Source organism: Pteropus alecto, unplaced genomic scaffold (genome assembly GCF_000325575.1).
Source record: "Pteropus alecto unplaced genomic scaffold, ASM32557v1 scaffold171, whole genome shotgun sequence".
Classification (NCBI taxonomy): domain Eukaryota; kingdom Metazoa; phylum Chordata; class Mammalia; order Chiroptera; family Pteropodidae; genus Pteropus; species Pteropus alecto.
The window spans coordinates 6236619-6262924 of record NW_006431925.1 but is presented as its reverse complement, the minus strand read 5'-3'; the positions used below and the strand labels follow the sequence as shown (position 1 = coordinate 6262924).

The window sequence follows — 26306 nt, the reverse complement described above, 5'->3', positions numbered from 1 at the left end:
TATTTTAAGTATGTGTGAGTGTGTGTGTGTGTGTGTGTGTGTGTGTGTGTGTGTGTATTATGCATATAATATATATGCTAAAATATTAAATATATATTAAAAACACAAGAACTATACATACCTTTCAATGAGATGATTTTCATGCTTGGAGAGGGTTACATTCTACCTATGCATATTTATATGTCGTTCTTCATCAAGGTTTAGAAGATTTTCTTCACAGGTTAAAGTTTTGGGGTTGGGACACAATGCAGCCTTGTCATTTGGCTGCTTTGCCTTTGAGGAGAGTCCTGGAACTCTAGAGTTGTCTGAAGCAGCATTACGTTCTTCTGGCATTCCAGACTCACCTGGGTATTTCGAACTTTCTTTTTCACTGGCCAGCCTTGAAGGATTAGTTGAGTCTGAGCTTTCTGCACAGACACTGGAAGCTTGGGGTATACCACCCACTTCCTTTCCAACGTCAGATTCTTTCTGAGGGAGAGGACTTGAAAGAATCACTATGTCTGCATTATCAGCTAAGAGAGAAATATCACTGGACCTAGAAGAGCCTGCTACTGCTTGTAACGGCATTGCAGCCTCGCCGGGAACTGTGGGTTCATTTGGAAGAACGCTGGAGGAGGAGGGCACATCTCCGTCGGGGTCATCCTCGACACAGGCCTCGAAGAAGCATTCGATGTCCTCCTTGTCTTCCAGGCCAGGGTCAGTAACGTCCAGTGGCAAAGGAGTGTTGCTCTTCTCTTCCATGTAATTGGTGACCTCCCCACAATCACTGTCATGAGATGAGAGCGATAAGTAGGAATAAAAGTCCCCTTTTCTCAGCTGGATGGGCCGGTGAGAATGTTCCAACACTTTCTCCTTGATTTGCGTTAATGAAGTAGGAGTAGCTGCCTCATTTTCAGGTTGAGATTTACTTTTTAGGGCAGTTGAAGCCATGTCAATGATTTCCTTAACAAAGTCACGTACTGAAGAATCTTCGGCATCCTTTTGCTGGAAAGCATCTGGCTCACAGTCACAACAGGAAATGTCGCTGATAGAGGCATTGTCCTCTGTGTCATTTTGCTCAGGTGCTGGGCAGCAACCAGCAGATTTTCCAGCCATACTTGGTGCATCATTAGGTGAAGACTTCGGTACATCAGAGTCCTGACTATTGATAAGTCTGGTTTCTGAAGGCCGTGCTTGGCAAGACTTCTCGGTGGGAGGAGAAGCAGCCCTTTGATTTTCAAAGTAGTGGTGGTTTTGACATTTCTTTGGAAGATGTTTAACAGTATGGAGGGCAAATTCCTTTCCAACCATGTCTGAATCATCTAAGCTATCCATACACGCTTTACACTTACAATGCTCACTCTCTGAAATCCTCTTCCTGGTTGAACCAAGATTTTCTGATTCCTTTGAAATTCCATTAAGTTTGTCCTTCTGTCTTTCTGGAGTACTTTCAATATTGCCATTTTCCATGTCAGCCACATATGGATCTTTACTAACTTTGAAAATATTTTTCTTGTTTTCACCTTTCGTCCCTAACTCATGGGTATGGGATAAATTCTTACCATTTCCATTATTTTCTGAGAGACGTTTTATGGAGCCATTTAGAAGGGCCTCGATGTTCAGGGTATCGGCGGGATTGGTCATGTCACTACTACCTACACCCTTACTGCACTTTATTTCATCACTGAGATTACACTTTCTCTTATCTCTTGTCAAGGAAAACTTTGGTCTAATCCAGGTCTGCAGTTCATTCTTTATATAGTCCAGCCCTGACATCAAGTTGCATTCTTCATAAATTTCATCGTCTGTTGCAATACTGGAGTCGTCATCTTCATCTTTGATGCACAGCTCTTCTTCTGTCAAGGTGAGGGTAGAGCTGGAGAGGAGGTCACTGTCATCTTCATCATCAGTGCAAGCAGAGGTGCAAGAGACATTAACGATCATGCTGACATTGACGTCACTTTCATCAGCCACTGAACGAGTCAGGCGCTTCCTGAATGACGCGTTTGATTCCGGGACCTTGTTCTTGTGTAACGCAATATCTTCTGAACAAAGAGAGAGCTCGTCACTGCTGCTAAGTTCGGTAAGAGATGCGGGCGAGTCTTCATTGATAGAAGATGCTATGTCCAATGACAGCTGGCCAGTAAAGGACATCTTTTGGGAACTGCTTTGGAGAGTGATATCAGAAACACTTCGCTTTATCTTTTGCTCTGAGGGGCTCTGGATATTCTCCAAACGATTCAGGAGATCTAATGTCCTTTTACTCAGTTCACCAACTGAGCCACTGCTCACGCTGATGTCTCCAGAGCTGTGACAGCTAAAAAGATCTTCATTGCTTTTACAGGATGTCAACCAACTTTCTAAAGAAGTACTTCGCTGGAGGCTGTCGCTGCCATTTTTAAAGATGCCCGATCCAAAGAAATCACCCCCCGGAGAAAGGGACTCAATAGATGAGCTATGAGATAAAAGGGAGAGCTGTTTGGCATTCTGCATGCCAGTGAATGTCTTCTCTGCATCACCACTTTTATATGAATTGCGATCCATTTCATAGGATGTGTGTGCCAAAATCCTTTCATGGAGGGGTGCATCTGGTTGTAACTCTGTAGCCTGATGTTTAGATTTACAGGATTTTTTATCGAAATAAAAACCATGAAGCAGGGGATCTTCCACATGTGCTTTTTCACTTTGTGACTGTTTCATTATCACTGGTAATTTGAGTTTTGAGCCTTGGAGGTACGAGTAATCATAAAATGTAAACACATCATGTTTTCCTTGTAATTCTTCTCCCAAACAATCAGGGGTATGTTTGGTAACACTGTTTAAATCTCCGACTTTTCCATTTATACAACCCACTAGTGAAATGGACGACTGAGAGCTATTTGGAGGCTTAACGCATTCATCCTCATCTTTAAATTTTTGCTTTACCACGTTAACTGAATCTCCCGTTTGTGGGTCCAGATGTTCAGTTTCAGGGTTACTTGGGGACCCATCTACCGAATTCAGCAAGCACATTTCCGAATTGGTAGTGGTTTCGGTGTCTCCTTCACTGACGATTCCACTCTCACTGCCCGAGTTCTGGCTCATGTCTCCTCCGTGGCATGGGCAGGGCTTCGCCAAACTGGAACCCCCTAGAAGATCTGGCAAAGATTTGGTAGATGAAAATGAAGAGTCTTTACTGAGACTCTTAGTTAAAACACTAGGCTGTGGCATGCTGGTGAACTTCGGATTGCTTTTCAGGAACGGCAGGTGCTTGTCTTCATAGAGCTCCACATTGTGGAGGCTGTATACCTGGTAAATGTGTGGACTGGAGGGGGCGGTAATGCTTGAGGCATACTGAGAACCCACATCGTCGCCTGCCTCTTCTTCGTAACCAGGGTCCTCACTACCTGCCTCTTCAAGTTTTAAGGAAGGCATGACAGGTTGGGGTTCTTGATCGAGGTCATTTAATTCTTCATTCAAACTAATTAACTTGTTACTTATATCAGTTTCATCCCATTCTAGGGCATCCTCACTGGTCCCATTAAGGTCCATCAAGCCAGGATCAATCACATTCAAAGTCTCCTGTGTAGGAGGAAGAAAAGAAGAATTAGGGAACACAAGCATGAAAATGTTATCCTTTAAAAATCTCTTGGAAGAGTCAGAAAATAAATTTGCCCCAAGCATAGATTTGAAACATAGCATAATTATCAGCTCTATTCCTCTCTGGAATAACATCCAAAATTATTGAAATAGGCTTTTCTATCAATAGTAATTTGTCACTGAAGGCAATAACATAGATTAAAATGTAAGATTATTACAGTCAAAGTGTAATTTATGGAATTAACCGTTTCCTATTGATTCATCTACACTTTTAGCCTTGAATTGAGTGAAGATAAAACTGTCAGGTAAATGAAGATAAAAAGAAAAGAATAGCCCACGATATCTCTTAAGGTATATTCTGTCTGATACTGTTTTAGTTCTAAAATCCATAGAGGAATACTATTTGTAGCCGCATATGACAAACCACCTCTTGCTTCTATTCCTGGATTCTCCACTTGAGGCAGTTTTTGCCTAGGGAAATAGAATAGAGCCGTAGCCACCTGTAGAGCTATTCATGGTTCAGAGGCTGTCCCATGTCCATCCTTTCCTCTGCCTTCCCCTTCAGGGCAATGCCTCCTTAGAATTGGGCCCAGCTCTCCATCAGACCCAAGATGAACAACACTTGATTGGTTCCCTCACCTACATCTTCCTGGACCCTGAGTCACAGGCGCCAGGGCTCCAGGGCAGTCCCTTAATCACAGTTCTCTCAGTTCCTTTTTTCCTCCATCTCTGTGAAAGAAATTCCACTTTGTCCCTTGTTAACTTGTTTCACCATTGTCAGCCCTGCCCCTTATCTCTTACAGGTAGGAAACTCCCCCTCTAGCCCACCTCTGGCCCTAGAATAACAACTATCTGAAGACTTTCCTGACTCCCAGGGAAGTAGTCCAGATTCTCTCACGCTGCTCTCTGCCTGAACAGTTGGGACCCTGGATCTTTGCTTGGACTTCTTGGTTTTAACTCTGTTTAGGTAGAGCTTGACTCATTCTGGGGTGTAGTAGCTGAATGGACTCCTGGACTCTGTCCAGATCCCTTCACCATCCTCACTTGCCGTCCAGCTGTCTGGATTCATGCTAGAGCCAAGAGAGGTGATGTAGGTACTGCAGGCCCTGCCAGGCTCAATGACAGAAGAAACTCAGAACTTTGCAGTTCAGTTTCTGCTTATGCAGGGTAGCCAGGCAGAAGAGCATGACTCTAGAACTATGCAGAGTCACTGAAGTACTGATTTTGCTGCTGACTTGCATGGCCTTGGGCAAGTTGCTTAACCTATCTGAGCACCAGGCTCCTCACCTCACTTGATAAAGAGGGCTAGTGTTATCTAACTTTGAAGAAAATTCTGAGTACTAAACAAGCTAATGCATGTGAAGGGCTGAGAAAGCAGTCAGTATAAGGTAGCCATAATTCTTAATGCATATAGAATTGCTCTGGAGTGGCCGTACGGCAATTCATAAAGGGTTCTTCCTGCCTATCTCATTCTCTCCTTTTCATCATCCCTTTCAATTTGCTCTTAAAACCACGAGGGATTCATGACAGGGTAGGTAGAGAGAAGTGTCATAAGGTATAACAGGTCAGCATATTTGCATTACAATTCAGATTTAACAGTCTGGTTGAAAAACAAGCCATAATGACTTATTCCTCAGTAGTGAGAAAAGGGTTTCACCAGCAACACAATTAGCAGAACTTTCTTAAATCTGAAATCTTCCTAAAACTAATATTCAAAGGATACCACACAAACCCATTAAGTATAAAATACCCACTGGAACTTTATTATACTGGATATGTAAGAGATTAAGTTTAAAAGAGTCCAGTTACAAAGTAAACATTAATTAAGGGATATTTTTAAATTTTATAACAAATCTTTCCTGCTGCCGATGTTATAGCAGTTAATTTATTTTTTAGTATACCCACAGTCATCACACTCGCTTAGGTATGTAGTACATTCACTGTGATGAATTTTTATTAGAATTTCTGTTTATTCTTTGCTTGCTGATAAAGACAGGACTAATGACCGGTTAGCATGGCTAATGAATGTTAAAATCTTCAGCTGTAGAAATAATCAATCAGTCTAATCAAATAGTATATTAATTTCAAATATATCTTGGCTGACACTATACTCTGAGAGTGCTAATAAATAATTGAACCAGTCTTTCCAAGAAGCTCTCTTTGTAACTCTCTGGTTAACTTTAACATTTAGCAGCACAGATTTTCCATGAGAGTCCCAAACCCAGGGGCTCACACTAGATGCCGGAATTATGCCATCTGGAAGTATGCTGGGAGCTTAGCCCAAGAAATGCTGGTAACTCGGACTTGTCTTCCATGACAGTCATTTTCTGACCAAATGCTTTACAAACGCAAGCTGAAGAAAGTACAAAACAGCAATAGCTAAAAGAATAAATACTTTGCTCAGTAACGTAGTTGGAGTGGAAAATTTCCATAAAACATAATATTATCCTTTTTCATTCTTAATTTTCTCCTCCTGTAAGTCTTCTTAAATTTATTGTAATTTCTGAAATTTTTTTGTATGTCAATTCCAGGGAGTATCTGACAAGATTCATTAGTAAATCATTCACTTTAGACTTTACACTTTACGTATTAAACAAGTGCTACTCACTCTGCCCTCACTCACTCTCTTCTGTTGTGAATTAAATTCTGTCAATATTTTCAATAAAATCTCCATTTCCTCAAGATTTAACCTCAAACATGAAGTGTAACCTGGGGGCAAGAATGTGGGGAAAGTTTCCAATAGGAAGGACATTAAAATATTTATATAACTAAACAGTTGTCTTTGAAAAAAAGATTATACACAGAGAGAGAGAAAGAGAAATATAACTCTAACTGGTGAGACAATATTTGGTTAAATGTTCTCTTTGATGATAGCCCAAGATAGTCACAAGCTAATTAAGCAATTTTGTTGTTGTTTTTCTAGATGAATTGTCTGGGACTTTTTAAAAAGACACATGTGTTCCTGTCTTTGATAAAGTGACAAATCAAAACTGGATGAGCTGGTAAGCTCTGCAGTCAGACTGCCTGGGTCCCAAGGGGATTGTAGGAGAGGAGAGGTTGGGAGGTGTGGTAACTCATTTCCCTCCTCTTATCCCACATAGAAAAAAAGTGGATATAGACAAAATCTAAGAATATTTGACTAAAACTAAAAGGATGGTAAGTAGCACTTAAGGTTCCTTTAGAGAGTCTGCAGTTCAGAGATAATTCTGAATTAAATTCATGTGTGCAAGGGTCTTTAATTCATAAACTTGCTTAACTGGTACAGAACTTTGGCCTCTATATTGATAATCGTATATACACACATCTTTACAGATCTGCTCAAGAAATAAGTGGCATTAGCTAGTGCTGGTTTATTTTTATTCTTGGAAGCGGGTTATTTATATTAACACAATATATACAGAGAAAGTAACTAAAAGCGGCTAGAGAAATGATGATGATGATGATGAAAGACCCAAGATTCCAATTACAGCAAGTAATACATATCCAAATGAACTCCCCACTGTACTTGTATGTCTTTGAGTTAGGTTTCCCAGAAACGCATTTCTAGTATTTTCTTAAATTTTTAAGTTAAATGGTGAGTTTTTATAAGAGATAAGAAACATGTTATCGGCTAAAGAGTGAAGATGAAAGAAGATGGCATTCAATAAAACAACTCAACAGAGATCTGATACAGCTACTTCTGGATTCCTTTAATTTCCTTTAGAAAGTTGCATTACTGACAATCTAAAGAATTTCAAAAAAGCAGGATGAAATGAATGTCCCACTCAAAATTTTGGTGCTCAGAAGGGGCAAAACCACTAGGAAGTCTTGCAGTTTATGTTCTCCCTGTTTATTCTAGATCCAGCAGTCTACTGAGCAACACCACTTGCAAAGCCCTGGGAGAATTGATTTATCTGTAGAAAAGCAGAATACATCAAAAACATACAAATAGATAATAATGATAAAAACATAAACAGAATTCATCATAACTGAATAAAGATATGTATATTAACCCTAAGGGAAAAAGCAGGCCACACAGAAGTTTGAGGGGGCGATGAATAGCAGGGAGAAAATACTATATAGGTCAGGGTGGGGGAATCAATTGAAATGAGGGGCAATTCCAACATTCATATATTCACTCTGCTTTTTTGATGCAATATTTTCCCTAGCGCCTACCTCCGAATCTGAGACCAAAGTGTCTGAGTATTACATGCATATTTATTTTCTCAAATTAGACTCACGTAGAAATTTTTTTTTAAACAAAAACATCAACAACCGTAACAAACAGCTAGTCCTCAGAAAATGGAAAGACAACTTTGATGAGAACTTGAAGTCTGTATTACTATGACTCTTGTTGGGCAGAGACTAGATTCAGAGCTAGCAAGAAAAAATATAGATGAAAAAGGAAATAGGATTAAAAGCAATGATGTTGACTGGTTATCAACCATTCTGAGATTTGGGCTAGAAACTCAGACAGATCTGGGTTTGAATCCTGGATCCCACTCTGATGTGTTAGCAGTGTGATCATGGACAAGTTATTTAATATTTTATGCTTCAGTTCCATCATTTGTATGTCCACGGTAATCACAGTACATTATATCTACCTTGGACGTTGTCAAGAGCTGTAAATGGGAAAATGTACGTACGGTGCTATGGTGAGGGCGTGGTACATAGCAGGGATATGGGACTGGCAGTTCTATATTCCCTGTGCTGAAGTGAGAAGAGAACAGTACAGCTAACTGTTAAGGAACTGTAACAATGTTTGCATTAAGACTGGTGGTTGATTGACGAATCTCTATAGTGCAACCATGTGCGTGTAATTCAGTGAAATAAACATCACTTAGTTCCCTTACTCACTCCCACTGCACTGCAAATGAGGTGTAGGTTTGTCTTTGCATGTCTTGACTATGCTTATCCTTCAGGAATAACCAGATGAGAAAAGACACCTCCCCAAGCCTCAGTAAGGCCCATAGCTCAAGAACTTTCTATTTCCTGAAAATAATCTTTTGTTTAAAAAAAGCAAGTCCATTGTCTGTGAAATTCTATCACAACTGACACATTACAGCAATCAAATACTGCTCACTATCTCTCAGATTGACAATAATGTTAAAGTAACTTGTCTCAGCTCAGAAAATCCTTTGAAAGTCTATCTCACACTAATGATCAAAAACTGTTCTAGTGAATGCTCTTTTGCAATAATGAAGCTGATCAGAAACTCAAAACCCCAGGTCATCTTACAAATATCACTAAAATGCTTATCAACATGGACATATTTCCTAGCCTGATTACACAGATATTTCTGAAATAATTGAAAATAAAAAATCCATTAGCTGTTGTTTTAAAGTAAGTTTTATAATAGCAAAAATTGCCTTAGTTCTCAACAGAGAACAGAGACAAAAGTGAGTCCAATATTGGGAAGTAGGGGTTTTCCTCTCAGATATATACTCCATGGGGCTCTTTCTGTTCTGTCTCCATTAGAGCCTGAGTACCTAAAACAGTGCCTGGCAGAGAGTAGGTTTAAAACAAAAAATACTGAGTGAATTGCAGGAATAAAGACTTGTCCACGGTCTCACGAACTGTTGAAGGAATCTGGGAGAAAAAGTCCTTAAGTTAAACTCTGCCATGGCAAAGCCACCTGGAGAATTTCTGACTTTCTAGCTGGTGCCACCTCTGAGTTATAAAAGTTAGTAGCCTCAAAAACATTGTGCTTCTTTCAAGAAGCCAGACAGCAAAAGTCATATACAGTTGACCCTTGAACTATGTAAGGGTTAGGGGCATTAAACCCCGTGCAGTCAAAAATCCATGTATAACTTTGACTCTCCCAAATCGTAACTACTAATAGCCTACTGTTGACTGGAAGCTTTACCGGCAACATAAACAGTGAATTAACACATATTTTGTATATTATTATATACTGCATTCTTACAATAAAGTAAGCCAGAGAAAAGAAAATGTTATTAAGAAAAAGAAAATACATTTACAGTATTTATTGAAAAAAAAAATCCATGTATAAGTGGACCCATGCTGTTCAAACCTGTGTTGGTCGAGGGTCAACTGTATTGTATAGTTCCATTTATATGAAATATCCAGACTAGATAAATTCATAGAGACAAATGAAAATTGGTGGTCCCCAGGGGACTGAGGAAGGGGAGAGTAGGAAGCAATTGCTTAACAAGTGTGGAGTTTCCTTTTGGGGTGATGAAAATGTTTTGGAACTAGAGGTGATAAGTTCACAACATTGTGAATGTATTAAATGCTACTAAATTGCTCTCTTTAAAATGATTAAGTTTATGTTATGTTAATTTCACATTAATTAAAAAAGAAAAAGTAACAATATTCCCCAGTCCTGTAATACCATCAAACATAACAAGACTTCATCACTCTATTGAGGACCTTGCTTAATAAAAATATTACGACTGATAATACTTCTGAATTCATTTACATCACTGTGCATGTATTACCAATAAAGATAATTTTTATTACAGACTTCTTTGTTTGGTCTGCATTCATGCTCATCATTCTCAGAAACGCCGAAGAGAGGAACATCCTGTGTGTAATACTTCCCTTAATTCAACTTCACTCATTTTGAGGCAACAGTCTCTTTGAGGAGAAAAAAAGGAGTGTGATTAATAGAGCCCTTGTTTGCTGAACCCCTGGCAGGATCACCAGCGACCTTCTGAGAGCCCAATCCAACTGCATCTCCTTTGGCCTTATTTTACTTATTCCTCTGTAGCATTTGATTCCATTTTTCTTGAAATTTTCTTTTCCTTTGATTACCCTGAGGCCGAGTCTCTTTATAAATCCTCTTCACCTGACTATTAAATGACAGTATGTCCCACAGTTCTATCTTGCCCCTTTTCACCTCACAGACTCCTCTGCCATGTGTTTAGCTGAATGAGATCTGATCGTCTATTATTTTGAAGGGTATATAGGCTACAATGAGGAGAAAGGAATTCAGAGAAAGTGCTGGGGGAGGGGGCCACTGCAAGAAGAAGGAATAGTAAAAAGCAAAGGTGGATGGGATAGAGTCTTATGGGTACCTTCAAAGGAGTGGTGAGCAACTAGCAAAAGAAACATAGAGGAAAAGCCAAGTAGAACTGGTATAATATTCTGGGAGCTGAGAGAAGGAAATCTTTAAAGTCATGGATGGTTAAGAGTGCTATAGTCAGAAAAGATAAGAAGAATGGGAGGTAAAGGAAAGCCACTGAATTAGCAAGAAGAAAGTCATAGAGTGGCTGTTGGGTGAGGAAATGAGACAGGACGTGCTAGAGAGCAGCCTGAAGGAGTCAGGTTTCACCGTGAAACAACTGTTGAAATTGGGTGCCTGGTCCCGCCAGGTGCTATCCACTGCCTTTCTGGGCTTCTAGCAGCTGTCTTGGAAGGAGAACAGAGGCAAGAAGCCGTGGAGGCCCCAGACTGGATAGGAAACTCTTAAAGTGTTTTAACACTTCGTCCCTCGACAATAGACACAGTAGTCCATCCTAACTCTTGTATCTATTTAAAACAACAAAAACAACAACAAAAATCATATTTAATACTTTTAAATTAGACTTTGTGTGTGAAGAATATGTTTGCCAGAAACTTTAAGGAAGCTGTAGGAAGGAATTCCACAGAAGAAAGGATACACTTCTTTCTTCCCTTCCAGTTTCACTGGAGGGTCAGCCTCAAAGAAGTGATATTTCGATTAAAAGGCAATATGTTTATGGCAATAAATTAAATAAAGTTAGATGCTGTCACAATTTCTACATAACTTTTAGGTGTATGAACCTCAGTGTTGGGAGTATTAAAGCTAGGTGGCAACAAGTGAATGCTTGCATCAACCTATGTTTTTCTTAAACAAGTTAATTATTGTATAAATAATTATTCATACTTGTTAAGATTTCACTGTAGGAAACAGTTACTTTCCCATGCAATGCTGAATGTTTTACTATAACTAGAAAAATAACCTACTTCTTCTGGCAAATAAATTTTGACTGTTGCATTATATGTAAACATATAGAAATTTATATTATACTCAGAACAGACTGAATAGGAAAACTAATGTATCTTTCTCTTCTTAGTCACTATTTTGTTTCCCTGAAAAATTTCCCCAGAGTTTCAAGAAAGTACCTAAATTTTAGATTGTTTTAAAATGAACTAAAAAAAAAAAAAAAATCTTAGGAAGAGACTTTTAAATAAAAGGAATTTATTTAATCTGACATCTTCAGAATCATGTCAGCTAAAATCAAAAGAAAGTACTAAAGAAAAATAACCTCAATAAAGTTATAAAAACCCAACTACAATAAAAATAGTAGTATTTTCTACATTCTACCCTATGGTAAATCTATTCGAATAACAATGACAGATCCACATGCCAAGTTACATAAACAATTTTTTTCCCCCTAATGATAACATCTGGCCCCATTTTAAAGCTAGGTGGCAACAAGTAATGCCCCATCTGGCATTACTCTAACTGTTTGGTGTTTGCCTTTTGACTCTCAGAAGTTGACATAACATTTGAGTTTTGTGCCTCAGGATGTAATTTTTGCTTTACCTTTGCCGTAGGGAAAAGTGAAAAGTATGCTATTGGCTTTCCTTTACGATAAGGATCTTCCATTAATAAAAACCTATAATTTATAAACCTACAAAGCAAATTTTTAGTAAGGAGGAGGTTAACAGTCCTGTAAACAAGTGAAGTTTACTAACACGTAAGCTTTTCTGTGAGATAGACTTGGGTTCTCAACTTTCAGACTGAATTTTATGAACACGATTTAAGAACAAGATTTATGGCATGATGCCGAGGTAACCTAAAGCACACAGAGAGGTTGGCCAATATGCTGAGGTCCGCCTGGAAAGCCAAACAGCAGGTAACAGAGTTCACCCATATTCAGGACTCATGTCTTTTACAAAGTTCTTATTATTTGAGAGAATTTTGTGTCTTTTCACTCTCAACAAGGTACACATTAAGAGCCAGCATTGTCTTATTACTGTTCTTATTTGTTTGCTACTCTCAGATAAATAGGGAGTGGGTTTGTTTTTTGTTTTTGTTTTTTTAATTTTAAGATTGTGATTATAACTTACCATTTAGAGAAAAAAACTAAGAATAAAATGTTGGCCAATTTGGATAAGCAAATTAAGAATGACTAAAAATGATAGGTATCATTTTCATTTTTTTTCCATCTTATCTATTCCAGTCAACCAAACTTGTCTTGCTTTTCTCAGTTTATCATCTGATTAGCCCAAGGTTTAAGATGATTAGCAAGCAAGTCAGCTACAATTCGTTTTCTTAAGATGGCTTAACCCTTGTTTCTGCATCTGATTTTATTTCATTTGATTTATATCTTTGTTTTAATGGAATCCTTTAAAGATAAGTACTTTTAGCATTAGGAAGGACTAGTAAGTCTCAAAATTGCTATTACATTTTCCCTGAGCTGTCACTGTTCCCTTCATAAAAAATAATTGGAAAGTATACGAGTTATACTTGATGCTGGAAAAATTGCTTGAAATTTCAGGATTTACCTAGAAGGTAATAATGTCTTTGAAGAAAGGTTCCAAGAGATTTTATACTTCTGAGTCCTAGAGTCCTTAGACATGTTAAAATGTAGACTCCCTGGGAGATTTTCTCATTGAGATCTCAAGGGAAAAATACTAAGGATCCTGATATTCGATTAGATGAAAAAATTCAATCTTGATTGGACTAGAAGCTCTGGTCCTGGGCTCTCATTAAGGAGGCTCTTGAGAATTTTAAATGTCAGGACCTTAATTCAAACTGTAACCCAAATCAAAGTTTCCCAAACCAAAGAAATATAAATTTCATTCAAGAAGAAAAATGATCTCAAAATGTGAATTCATTTGTAAATTAAAAAAAAAAAATTAGAGGCTTCGGATCACCTTAATCCCTTAAAATCCATTTGCAAAGCAAAAAAAAAAAAGCAACTATAACTACGTGCCCCAACCTCTTTAGATATGGGTCCTTAAGCTGGCAGCTAAGAGAATACGCTGAGTTTATAGTAGTCTAGGGAGGAAGACATTGCCTGACTAGCAGAGCTAATTACTTGGGCCAGCCCTGCTGAATTTACTATTCTAGGCACTCGACACTGGTAGCATTTGTGACTTATCTCTGCTCTTCTTGCAGTCACTGCAGAGTGTAGCATAGTTTGACGACACAGAGTGTGGCTGTTTTTTCTTTCCTTAATAAATAGCAATAATCAGGAAAATACAATACCAGGTGACCTCCACCTCCTACCAAATCAACAGTATTTTTCAAAGGCCTATTCTCTGCAAGACATCCTCCTGGCTACGTCATCGCTGCTATTAGGAAGCATAAGGAACACTTGGATAAATGGAGATAGATCCCTCATGTTTATCTCCAGAGAGGTTCCACAGTAAGGCAACAAAGCCTTCGTGTTTCTCCCTGGAATTAAGTCCCCCCTCTCATCAGATTAATCATTTTCCCTCATTATTCAGTAAAATCATTAGATGAGCTGTGACTCCATAAACTTTAGGAACTCATTTATTACGTTGCTTGATCGGAACTCGCGTTTATTTACACAGCGTACCCATAAAACCCGGCTTTCATTAGTGCTGGGGAGGAACAGTCCTGCTCCCCTCGCTGGAGAAGGTGAAGCTGGAGAAGATAATTAACCATGAAACAATAAGGAGGCTTGCTGGGTAAGCAGCAGTGTGAAAACAGTTACTCCTCACAAAAGAGGGGAAATTAGCTTGCTGGATAAAAAAAGAAGTGTCAGATTGAAGACTGAAAGGCCTGCCAACAGAAGTAGATAGCTCTATGCATCATTAATGAAATTTTTTAACACTTAAACACCACAGCTGTCCACATTGAAATGCATGTAAATGCCATGTGTTTCCAAAGATTAATATGCATGTTAAAATATTTCTTTCCCCTCTTAAACTTCTAGATATTGTCTCTGTCTGTTTCGTTTCACCTACTTTCTTTCCAAGAATAAAAATACACCAGCTTTCTCAGCAGTGTGTCCTCATTTCCAAAACCCACATACACAGAGCATCCTGGAGATGGGCAGCATGCTCATTATATTTTAACAAACACATTATTTTACATTCATAATACCGATATTTTAGTAAACAGAAAGTTTGTTTTGATTTTGCTGCTTCACAGAGTGAAGACTTTCGATGTGCATTTCCTTTCAAAACTTCCTCCTGGAACATTAGTGCTCCCCGAAGCAGCCCCGTTTTGGCAGAAATTCAGTTCTGTGCAGTGCCAAAAGAAATAGAATAAACAAACACTGCTCCATGCAGCTGGCGAGATAATTTACATATTACTGCACACCAAACATGAAGACCTGAATATGGATTAGAGCTACGGTGATGACACAAATGTCATATAGATAAAGAGAAACAAAATCCAACACGTCGTTGTTTATTTTACCACTGCTACTGTATGAGTGCCACTCAGAAAGGAAAAAAAAAATGGAGGAATCGCGTTTTGAAAATCAGACTCCCTTCCTTATTCGAAGTGAGTTTTTTCAGACTAAAACAAGACGGGGGGAAAAGTGAAAAGGCACAGGTTATTTTGGGTCCTCTAATATTCTCCGCTTTTGTTTTTTGAGTTAAATCAATTTTAATGTGAGTCAACTTGGATGAGGTGAGTTAGTGATCTTGTAGGAATAACCTTTAATGTACAAAGATGCCTGAATTCTTAACTAGCCCCTTCTCCACCACTGACAACATCAGCTGACCGCCGTGCTCTTTAATTGAGAATTCAAGTTTCATGGGATCCTTGGTCAGGGAGATCCAGTAGGCCATTTAATCCCATTAAAGTTCCATCAGGAAACACCATTCAGCGGACAGGACTTGCCTTCAGTCCTCAGCTAACTTATCTTCTCTCCTCATTCTGCACATGCTGATTGCTACAAATTGGTTGTCCCTTTTTGTCCATAATAGATGTATAGGTGTCCTAGGAAGGAAGGGACATCTCTCCGGATATTTGTTGCTGCAACTCCTTTTCTAGTCCTTGGGGATGATGAGAGCTAGGTGAAGAGCTAAGAAAGTAACACTTAGCAAATAAAAATGGTGATAGAGTGAGGAATAAATAAATTGCAAGATATTTCAGCTTTCACCAAACAGAAAATTCTTTATTCTGCATTGGACAAGGTTAATTTTCCTTTACATGCAAATACTGCTCTTGAAATGGAATATCTTAGGAGCTCCTAGTACTTAATCTTTAGAAGTAATTGTTATTATGCCTACTCTTGCATAAGTGTAAAAACAAAGAGAGAAATAGGGGCCATGTGGAAGAATCTAGTTACTTAGATATGACTAAAGTTTAATAGTCAAGGAATGTTCTTTAACATTGAAGAAACAAACCATTTGAGAAAGGTCAAGGGAGTTGGAGTTGTTTTTTTTTTTTTTTACAGGTGAGGAAAAGGTTATATAGGGACTTATTTTCTATAGCATTTGGAAAGTTATTATGAGTAGGACAATGAAAAAATTCTCTATTTACACAACTCCAAACTCAAGAAATGGAATTCCATTGCAACAAAATAATTAGATGAGATACACCAACAGGATTTGTTATTAAAAGGGCAACTAAATATTCGTACAGAACCCATGACATTGTGTGAAAAATTTATCCCTAGACTTTTTTAAAAACAGAAGGGACAATAATGTGTTCATACCACTTTTCTACCTAATCCTACACATTGTTTTCAAACCAAGCTTCCTAAAATGAGTCCTTTCTTTGTATTACTTTCAGTGGCTATTTCTCTTCAAATTATTTTGACTTTTAAAGTATTCTATAGCCTGGTCAGATAAAAATGACTGAAATTTAAATTAAGGCTCCCCCAAAGCTGACCTTCACTATAATAACTGCCTTTGAATAGTCCCTGCTCACTTACGTCACTATGCCTCTGTTTGTAGTAGGTAGTCAATAAATATTTTTTGAATGAGTGGATGCATTTGGTTTCTATTGCCCTCACCAAATCAGTCTTAAACTCTTTTACAAATATTTCTCTGGAGACTTAGCCCTTAGTAATTTCCTTCTCATTTGATTCTTTAACTAGTGATAGAACCACACAAGTTAGAATTTGTATTTGTTGATTGAATCAACAAATGTTCATTGAATACTTACTACACAGTACTGCCAGAGCAGATATAAAGGTGAATTGAGCACAGACTCACCTCTCAACTATCTCTTTATTTAGTTTTGTCATTGGTGCTGTCATGTTCAGCCCAAACACAGTTTGGAATAATTACTGTCTCGTCTATATCAATATTATCTTTCTATCACTCCATATAGCTTGCAAATTCTTTGAGAGTGAAGATTATGTCCTGTACTACTTCTGCGTAGACAAATCTCAGAACAACGCTGTGCATATAGCAGGTACTCAAGGAGTATTTCTTGATTATCTGCCTACAGGTTCAGTTCCTTCCATTCCATAATCCAGTGGAATCAGACAGCAAACCCTCCTTGCAAATAGGTTAAATATTCAGAATCCAATACTTGCATAGTCAATAGTGATACAGTGATAGTATATTTAACCTACGTTAAATATGGGAAGAATATTTAACCTACGTTAAAATAGATTTAGTTTTTCAGACTTTAGGCCTATTGGCCTGTCGGTACTATTTTGTACTGATACACTCCTTTATGCAAAAATCATCTTATTTAATATTGATATTTCAGTTTTAACCCCCAGATGACTAAACATAGAACCTTTTCATTGACATTCAGTAAACAGCCATTTACATGTTAAAAAAAATCATAAACATAACTCAAGTGAAACAATAGACCTGAAATATTAGACCCGAATGAAAAAAAGAAAATTAGAGTAAATTTGATCTTCCTAAAGGATAAGAAAATTATTTGACCCCAGTGGCATTTCCACCTAAATGTTTTCTCTTCAATCAAAATTTAAATGTGACTATTGCTTCATGATCAGCAGGTTGGTATTGAGGCTTAATACTTATTATTTCTAGACCAGTGCTTCCCAACCTTTTTAAAGCGACATATAGGAAATGCTAATATGAACTTGTTTATTGGGCAGGAAGGTTACTTACTGCAGAAGGCAAAAGGCCTGGGGCCCTCCCAGACCCTGCCCTGCATTCCCTTCCCCGCTTCCCCTCTACACACCAAGAGGAAAAAGGGTTTTACCATCTCAACTCACCTCTAACTGACTCAGGGTACTTGGCTGATCAGCTGTATACAACATAAATAAAATGAAAGATTTCTTTGTTTGGAAAAACTATAAACATATGAGAAGGTGGAAAGGTGGGTCAATGAAGACTGAATTAATGGCAGTCTGATATAGGAAAAAAAAAATAAGCACACTAAAGCAAGTTAATATAAACTTTTAAGACAATCTTATTCATTCATTCTTTCATTCAATAAATATGCATTCAGCAAATTTATTCAACACATATTTACTGAAAGAAACAGACAAGGTTTAGTTTTAGGACTTAGTAGATGAGATTATAATCTGTGATAAGATATTAGAGGTAAATTTGATCTACTCTGGAAGGTCAAGAAAAGATTGCCTGAGGAACTGGCTCTTGAGCTGATTTCTGAAGAATAATAAAATTTGGGGGGAGGAAACTCAAGGTATGGGTGAGTGAGGAAAGCGGAAGGAACAAGGCATGCTGCATGTGAGGGCCTGACAGCAGGCAGTGGGTCTGGCCTGCAGAGGAAGGATACGTGATTGGAAATAAGTCTAGAGAAGCAGGCAAGATGGCATGATTGGATTAGTGTTTTTAAAAGATTACACAGGCTGCAGGGTAGAGAACAAACTGGAAAGGAAGCAAACTTTGATGCAAGGAAGGCAATGTTAGAGGCTACTATAGCGGTACAAGTAAGAATAAAAACAATGACAGCAAACATTTATTGAACACTTTCTCTGTGCCAAGAATATCCTAAACACTTTATGACAGATGCTGGTGGCTTAGACTAAGGTGGTATACAGTTAGGGAAAACTGAATGAACTTGAGAGTTATTTATAAAGTAAAAAACAATAGGACCTGAAAAACATGATTTTTAATGATTTTAAATATTCTATCACTTTATTTAAATGTTCACTTAAAATATACATTAGAAATCTCTGTTGTTTACAATTATGTTTGGTTTTATTAATAAAATATGATAGATATCCTCATATAAATAGAGATTATTTTCTGAAAGTAAATTTGAGAAGGATAACAACTAGGTCAAAGGCTGTGCATGCTTTTTCAGATATTGATAAATAGCTAAAAATTATTACAGTTTGCAACCCGGTTGCCCCTTTTGAACACTGGGATTTGTCATTAATTTTCCCTCTTATTGATAGGCAAAAAAAATAAAAAGCAACTCACGAACTGTTATTTTGCATTTCTATTATTACTAGTTAGGTTGGATATTTATTTATGGCTTTAGTGACCATTTCTATTTACTACTTTGTGAATCACCTGATCATATCTTTTGCCTATTTTTTTAGATATATATAACTAACTGGATGAACAATTATTGGGGCAAAAATTTTCTGTAATTTGAAAGGATTTTAATCTAACATGGAACTGGAAGATATGAAATGGAGAATCTCATGCATGCTCCCTCAGAACATAACTTAAGAACTGAAACACTGATTTCCCATAAATGCCCGATTTACAGAAGATCGAGACTTATCTCCTGACCAATGATCATCATCCAAGAATCTCTCTCCATCCTCAGTCAATGAATTTACCACTTAGATTCTGGATGGACTTCTCCCTCTTTCACTCCCTGCTCATAAATACAGCCCATTGGACTCATGTGCACCTTGCTATGGCATGCATTTCCCAAATTGCAATTCTTCTGCTATTACTGAATAAACTCAATTTCTGGTAATTCAAGCTTGCCTCAGTTTACCTCCTTATTTAGCTTGACAGGAGTCAGAGTGGAGCCAGCCTACAGAGGCTTGGATGGTTATGAACTTTGATTTACAAGCAAAATGGAGCTATAACATATCCTTGTTCAGTAACGTCTTTAAAACAGCATTTCGGTCATTGAAGCCAGACAGTGGTATTCTGAGTAGACTGGAAAAACTCCTTGAAAATAAGCACATTAATAAGAAGTCTATTCTAGCCATCAGGCTGAGGCAATTGGAGTAGACTAGAATTAGGATAGTGAGAACAGAAAAAGGAGAATGTGACTTTTCACAACTTCACACAAAAATTACTAAGGAAAATGGGAAGCTATATTTTAGCCCAAACCCACTTGCACCATTAACAATTCTATTTTTTCAATTTCTCTATTAAAAAGGTCTTCACTCCTTTAGGAATCACTCATTCTCTTTGCCCTTGGACTCTTTGTGCTTGCAGCCCCTCTGCTTCGATCTGGGTTCTGACCTTTTGCCCAGGCCCTTTTGGATTGATGCTTCCTAAGAATTAGAGTTTTAGCTCTACTTGACCCTAATCCTGCATCTTAGATTTTTCCTGAATTTATATTCTTGGATCAGGTTTGCCCATTTCTGCACCTAGTACTAAGCTCTGGATCCCTAGCTTGGATTAGAGTCCTTCATTTCAACCAGTGCTGAGGACTTAATGATTTTAGCTCTATTCTTTCAGTAATTGATGTATCAATCAGGCAGAAAACTAGTAAGGATATAATTGACCTGAACAGTACTATCGATAAACTGGACCTAATTGACATTTACAGAATATTTCACTCAACAGCAACAGAATACATATTCTTTTCAAACTCACACAGAACATTCATCAAGATAAGACTACCTTCTGAGCTACAAAATAGACCTTAACAAATTTAAAATAATAGGAATCATACAATGTGTGCTCTTAGACCACTATGAAATTAAACTAGAAATCATTCACAGAAAGGTAGCTGAACAATCCTCAAATATTTGGAGATTAAATAACATTTCTAAATAATACATGAGTTAAGGAAGAAGTATCAAAAAAATTTTAAGATATTTTAACTTAATTAAAAATGAGAATATAATTTATTAAGATTTGTTTGATGCAACAAAAGCAGTGCTTAGAGAGAAATTTATAGCATTAAATGCATGTATGAGAAAGAAGAGAGAACTGAAAAATCAGCAACCTAAGCTTCTACCTTAGGAAACTGAGGGAGAAAAAGAGCAATTTAAGTCTAAAACATGCAAAAGAAAAAAAAATTAGAACAAAAATCAGTGAAATTGAAAATAGAACAATAAAGATCAACTAAATCAACTAGCTTTAAGATGGGGTGTGTCTAGAATAAATTCAACTGGTTTACTTTTGGCCAGTTCTGGCTAGAAAGGAGGAGGCTGAGGATGGATGGTTATGTCAATGATGGAACCTATCACTTAAGACAGGATTTCCTCAACTACTTACTTCTCTGTCATTTGTTCATGTGTTTATTAAGCAAAAATGTATTAATTGCCTAGTATGCCAGGCAATGCATTAATTTCTAGACAATTATAAAGATAAATAAGACTCATTCCCTGCAATAACATAAATAATAATAAAGCAGCCAACATTATTGACCCTTTGGCAGCAGCTGTTCAAAGAACTTTTCACCTATTAATTCATTTAAACCTCACATAACCTGAGGTAGGCATTACTGTTATCTCTAGCTTACAGATGAGAAACCAAGGCATAGAAGAGTTAAATAATTTGCCACACTCACATAGCTACTAAGTGGCACAGGCTGGCCCAAGCTCTTAGTCACCATATTCTATTGCAATCTTCAAAGAAAGGAAATTCCTCAACCTCCCTTGAAAATCTATTCTGTCCACTGGAAATCTTCACATTAAGGACATATGTCTTATAAAATCAAACCCTTCACCTGTAACTGAAAATCGTTTATTTCTTTCCTTCTCCTTCCTTTCTTCCTTTCCTCCCTCCCTTCCTTTCCTTCCTTCCTTCCTTCCTTCCTTCCTTCCTTCCTTCCTTCCTTCCTTCCTTCCTTCTTTCCTTCTTTCCTTCCTTCTTTCCTTCCTTCCTTGTCTATTTTGAGCGAGAACAGGAGGTAGGGCATGTAGAGCTGTATATAATGCACTTTCACACATCTGAAGAATAAATGGTAACGGATTTATGAAAGGAAAATAAATTTATTGGAAATTAGTTTTAAAAGAGCTTTTTGGTACCCGAAGCTTGGTTAGAAATACTCTAAAGAAGAAGGCTGTTTTTGACATGTATAAAGATTTTTTAACAACCATCTCTCTTGTAAGTAATTAAGTACAAGTAATTACATAATTACTTGATTATGTAGCAGCACTAAAATTTTACAGGAGGTTTTTCACTTAAACTTGAGTCTTATAAAAATAATTGCCCCAAGTCAAAATTAATTTCTAAATGTAGTAATTCTTTCTGCTTTTAATTTTTTTGAAGGGGGGTGGGCTGGAATCTAGGTCTATTTTTGTTTAGCAACCAGAGCCAGAGAAATAAGTTTTTAAATAACATGTCACTGTGTTCAGACACTGACTTGAACCTTAGAATGGCTCCCTAAGTTATGATGGTGAGAAACACTTAGATGGGAAATGACATTATAAACCAAGAACACATTCTAGAGAATTTCTTTGGTCATAAATTTCTAAAATCACTGATCATATTTGGGCGAGAATGCTATAACTTTAGTCACAAAACAGCAGCTTAAAATTCTTGGTTTCTCAAAATGCAACTCCAAAAAGTAAGATTAAAAGATAGAAAAATATAGAAGACTCACAAAACATAATTTTATGTAAACTCTGCTTCTGAGAAGCAAACTTGAGTAACGTCCTGTGTGGGGTTTTTTTCACCCTTTTCTTTCATTCTTTCTTTCTTTTCTTTTTTAAAGTGAGCTGTCTCATCATTGCAAATTTTCTCAAGTTCTTAGAACTCTAATTAAAATGTGGTAATTGGTTATGTTACCTCAATTACCATGATGCATGGACATTGATGCAAAGTGACACCAATTGAATCCCTTGGGTGTTTTACCCTGGGGCCATCCCATTTATCGTGGCCTTATTATTTTCAATTATGTGGCTAGATGTGTTGCATACTTTCAAGACCAATAAATGTGCAGAGTTTTTCTGAGCACCAGGTTCTGTTTTCAGTGCTAGAGCTCTGGAGTGGCAAGGTAAAAGAAAAAAAAATATGTATTTTTTTTGTAAAGAATAAAAACTTGAAACCCTAAATTTGCTAAGGATTCAAAGGCACCATCGCTGAAATAAAGGTATTTCAAAAAAGTCCAGATTATTTATGCTTAAAACATTTGTTTCAAAAGTATAATATACTTGCTGTTGATATCTCCTTCTCCTACGAAAACAGTGATAGAATCATTCAGAGGCCTTATATGACGAGTTAGACAAGTGAAGAAACTGAAATAGGAAAGAAAAGTTTTCTTCCCCTTTAGGTAAAGGTTGGGTTTTGAAAAGAGCTAAGCAGAGCTGTACTGTGTACTTTACAGGTATATATTATGAGCATAATAGTATTTTACAGAGCTGTGTCCCTAGCATGAATGTGAATGTAAGAGCACTCCAAAATGATTAGAGTGTATGGTGTTTCCCAACAAAGACTGGTGTTCTGGGAAACAAGCCATAGACTGTTCTCTGCATTGTTGTTGTCTCCCCACGCCCACCCAGTCAATGCCAGTGGTGTCCTCAGTCATTATGAATGACTTCTGGGCATTTCTCCATGAAGATCTAAGAGCGAATTAAGACAGTATTTTGAGAGATCATCCATAAATATAATTCTAGGTTCATTGTCTGAGTATGATCCCTGTGTCTTCACCAGGTTTTCTTTTCTTTAAAAATCACATTCTCCAATTTCTGAAAACTATAGATTAATTTAAGTCCTTTTACTTATGAGTTTATATCTTGATTTAGTTTGAGTATTTCTAAATAGGTACAGCATTCATTCATATGCTGCTGCTGATAGAAAAAAAACAAACAAAAAACTGAATTGGGAAAGTTGGGAGAGAAAGGAAGATCTTTTAAACAATCTTTTAAAGACAAGCAAAGCAGGGATGTCTGTGGTAGAATTCCAGACTTTATTTCCAAATCAACACCCAAAGAGCCTTATATCTGTAATCCTTTGAAAGTACTTTTCCATCTGAGCATATATTAATTGTCAGGTCATTTTCCCCATTTTTGTCTTTGCAGTCAAAAGCTAACTCAAGAGAGTTTTACATAAAACTCATCTTATTACTTTTAGAAACATTTTTGAAATAAAAAATATTGAGTGATAATATATGATGACCAAAGTGTTTCATTCAAAAGAATACATGCTAAAATCTAAACTTATTATTCAAACTTTTCAATTTTTCAAAAGAAATTCTTTTCCTCTATCTCAAGTTTGTCTTTTTTTTAATTCGGTAATTTCTCATTGTTGAGTTTATTTGAGTTCCAAGTAAGCTCAATACTTAATTCCATCCATGTATTTCTCCCAGTGATGCCAACTCTTTCTTTACCTAACAGCCAATGGATAAGAGTGGAGGGAAGCATTAGATTTACTTCCAAATGAAATCTCTAACTAAATCTTATTTAGCTTGAATCTTTAATCTTGAATGCATCAGGCAAAAATTCTTAGGACTGTTCAACTATTAGAAAATGTCAGTTATTTATATGATTCTTCTTTTATTCAATTCAAAAAAAGAATCCCAGGCAGTTTCTAATAAAAAGGAAAAATAAGACTATAAATCATTAATACAGGATATGATAACCAACCAGTGTTGTCTTGGGGGGAAAAGAAAGGCAAGGAATTATATCAACAAACCCTTTAAAGCTGAAAGAGCTTAAAGTACTGTAGTCAGATGCATGGATTGGAGGCAATTTATATATCACCTATGATAATGAAGAAATTTAATCCACAATTTTCTAAATTGTATTGGAAAAATGAGATTACCTATTTTCAAAATCGATATGCTTTATTCGTATTTATAAAAGTCCTGTTAATTTACTTGTTTTTTTTCAAAAAGTGGTTGCATATGCACCATTCTTATCATTAAAGAAGGCTTCATCTTAGAGAGACAATTTAGGTTGTTGATTCAGGACACTGAAGATTGAGACAAAATGCCTAGGTTTGAATGACAGATCAGTTACAAACTAGCTGGGTAACTTTGGACAAGTTGTTGAAACTTTCTTTGCCCCAATTTTTTCTTCTATAAAATTGAGAGGATAGTAGTACATATATCATATGATTGTTAAAAGTCTTAAATGATGTAACATGTAAATAAATCACTTAGGACAGTGCCTGACACATGTTAAATGCTATGTGTTTGCTATTATTATTATTTTCATTATTATTTCCTTCACAAAGGAATGACCATTTTTATTTACTTGCTCCAAGGTGAGGATACTCACTGTCAAGCTTCAGGGTAAATCTATCAACCCTGATAGATTTGTAATTATGTAAAATTCTGTACATGCCCATGTGTTCTTAAAACAGTTTTACTGAGATATAACTATCATAAAATAAACTTCATAACTAAAATGTACAATTTTATATGTTTCGTCATATGAATACACTCAGAAAACCATCACTATAATCAAGATCGTGAATATATCTATTACTCCAAAAACCTCATTATCTTTTGTAATTCCTCCAGTGGCCACAAAGATTTTACCCTACATATTTTTTCTGGATGGTTTTTATATTTTACATTTAGGTCTATGATCTATTTTGACTTCATTTTTGAATATAGTGAAATTTGGTATGTAGTTCAATTTCATATTTGTGCATATGGATATTCATTTGTTCGAGAATCATTTGTTGAAAGACTATCCTTGGAATTGCCTTTGCACCTTTGTCAAAAACTGATTGACCATTTATGTGCAGCTCTATCTCTGAAATAGTTATCCTATTCCATTGATCTATTTTTGGCCTTGATACTAATGCCATACTCTCTTGACTACTATAGCTCTTTGATAAGTCTTGAAATCAGGAGGTATAAGTTCTCCAACTTTATTCATCTTTTTCAAAATTGTTTTGGCTATTCTAACTCTTTTGCATTTCCATATGAATTTTTGAATCAGCTTATACCTTTTTACCAAAACGTCACAGGAATTTTCATTTGGATTATATTGACTCTATTGATAAAACAGGGAAGAACTGATACCTTAACATCATGCCTTCCGATGCATGAATACCGTATATTTCATCACTCATTAGTTATTTAATTTCTCTCAGCAATACTTTGTAGCTTTCAGAATATAGGTCTTACATATTTCTGTTAGATGTATCTCTAAGCATTTCATGTTTTTGCTATTTTAAATGATATCATTTTTAATTTCAATTTCTGATTGTTTCCTGATAGTACTTAAAAGTCAATTGATGTTTGTATATTGATCGCACATCCTATAGCCTTGTTAAATTCTTTTATTAGCTCTAAGATCTTTTTTGGAGTTTCTATAACATTTTCTACATAGATAATCATGGAATCTGCGAGTAAAGATAATTTCGCTCCTTAATTTCCAAGTGGCATGTCTTTGTTTCCTTTTTCTTGTTTTTATTGCCCTGGCTAAAACTTCTAGTACAGTGTTTAATAGAAATGATGAAAATGGACATCATTGCCTTTTTTTCTGATATTAGGAGAAAAGTAATCAGTCTTTTACCATTAAGTACGATGTTAGCTATAGATTATTTGTATATGCCTTTTAAGTTGAAGAAGTTCCTACTCTATTCTTAGGTTACTGAGTTTTTATCAAGAAGGGTGTGAAATTTTGACAAATGCTTTTTCTGCACCCACTGAGATAATCATATAGTTTTTCTTGCTTAATCTGTAAATATGGTGAATTATACTGACTTTTTTTTCAAATGTTAAATTAGTTTTGCATTTTTAGGATAAACCTCACACAGTCATGATGTATTATGTATTTTCTATATTA

General features: G+C 36.6%; 1 protein-coding gene across 1 annotated transcript in view; it reads right to left on the bottom strand.

Moving 5' to 3' along the window:
* Window positions 1–132: 132 nt before the first annotated feature.
* AKAP6 (A-kinase anchoring protein 6) overlaps window positions 133–26306 on the bottom strand; it is a 420713-nt gene continuing 394539 nt past the window's right edge. Inside the window, exon 13 of the mRNA XM_006906869.3 lies at window positions 133–3540. Within this exon, the coding sequence (XP_006906931.1) occupies window positions 163–3540 (3378 nt within the window). The 3' untranslated portion in view covers window positions 133–162. The remainder of the gene's footprint in view (window positions 3541–26306) is intronic.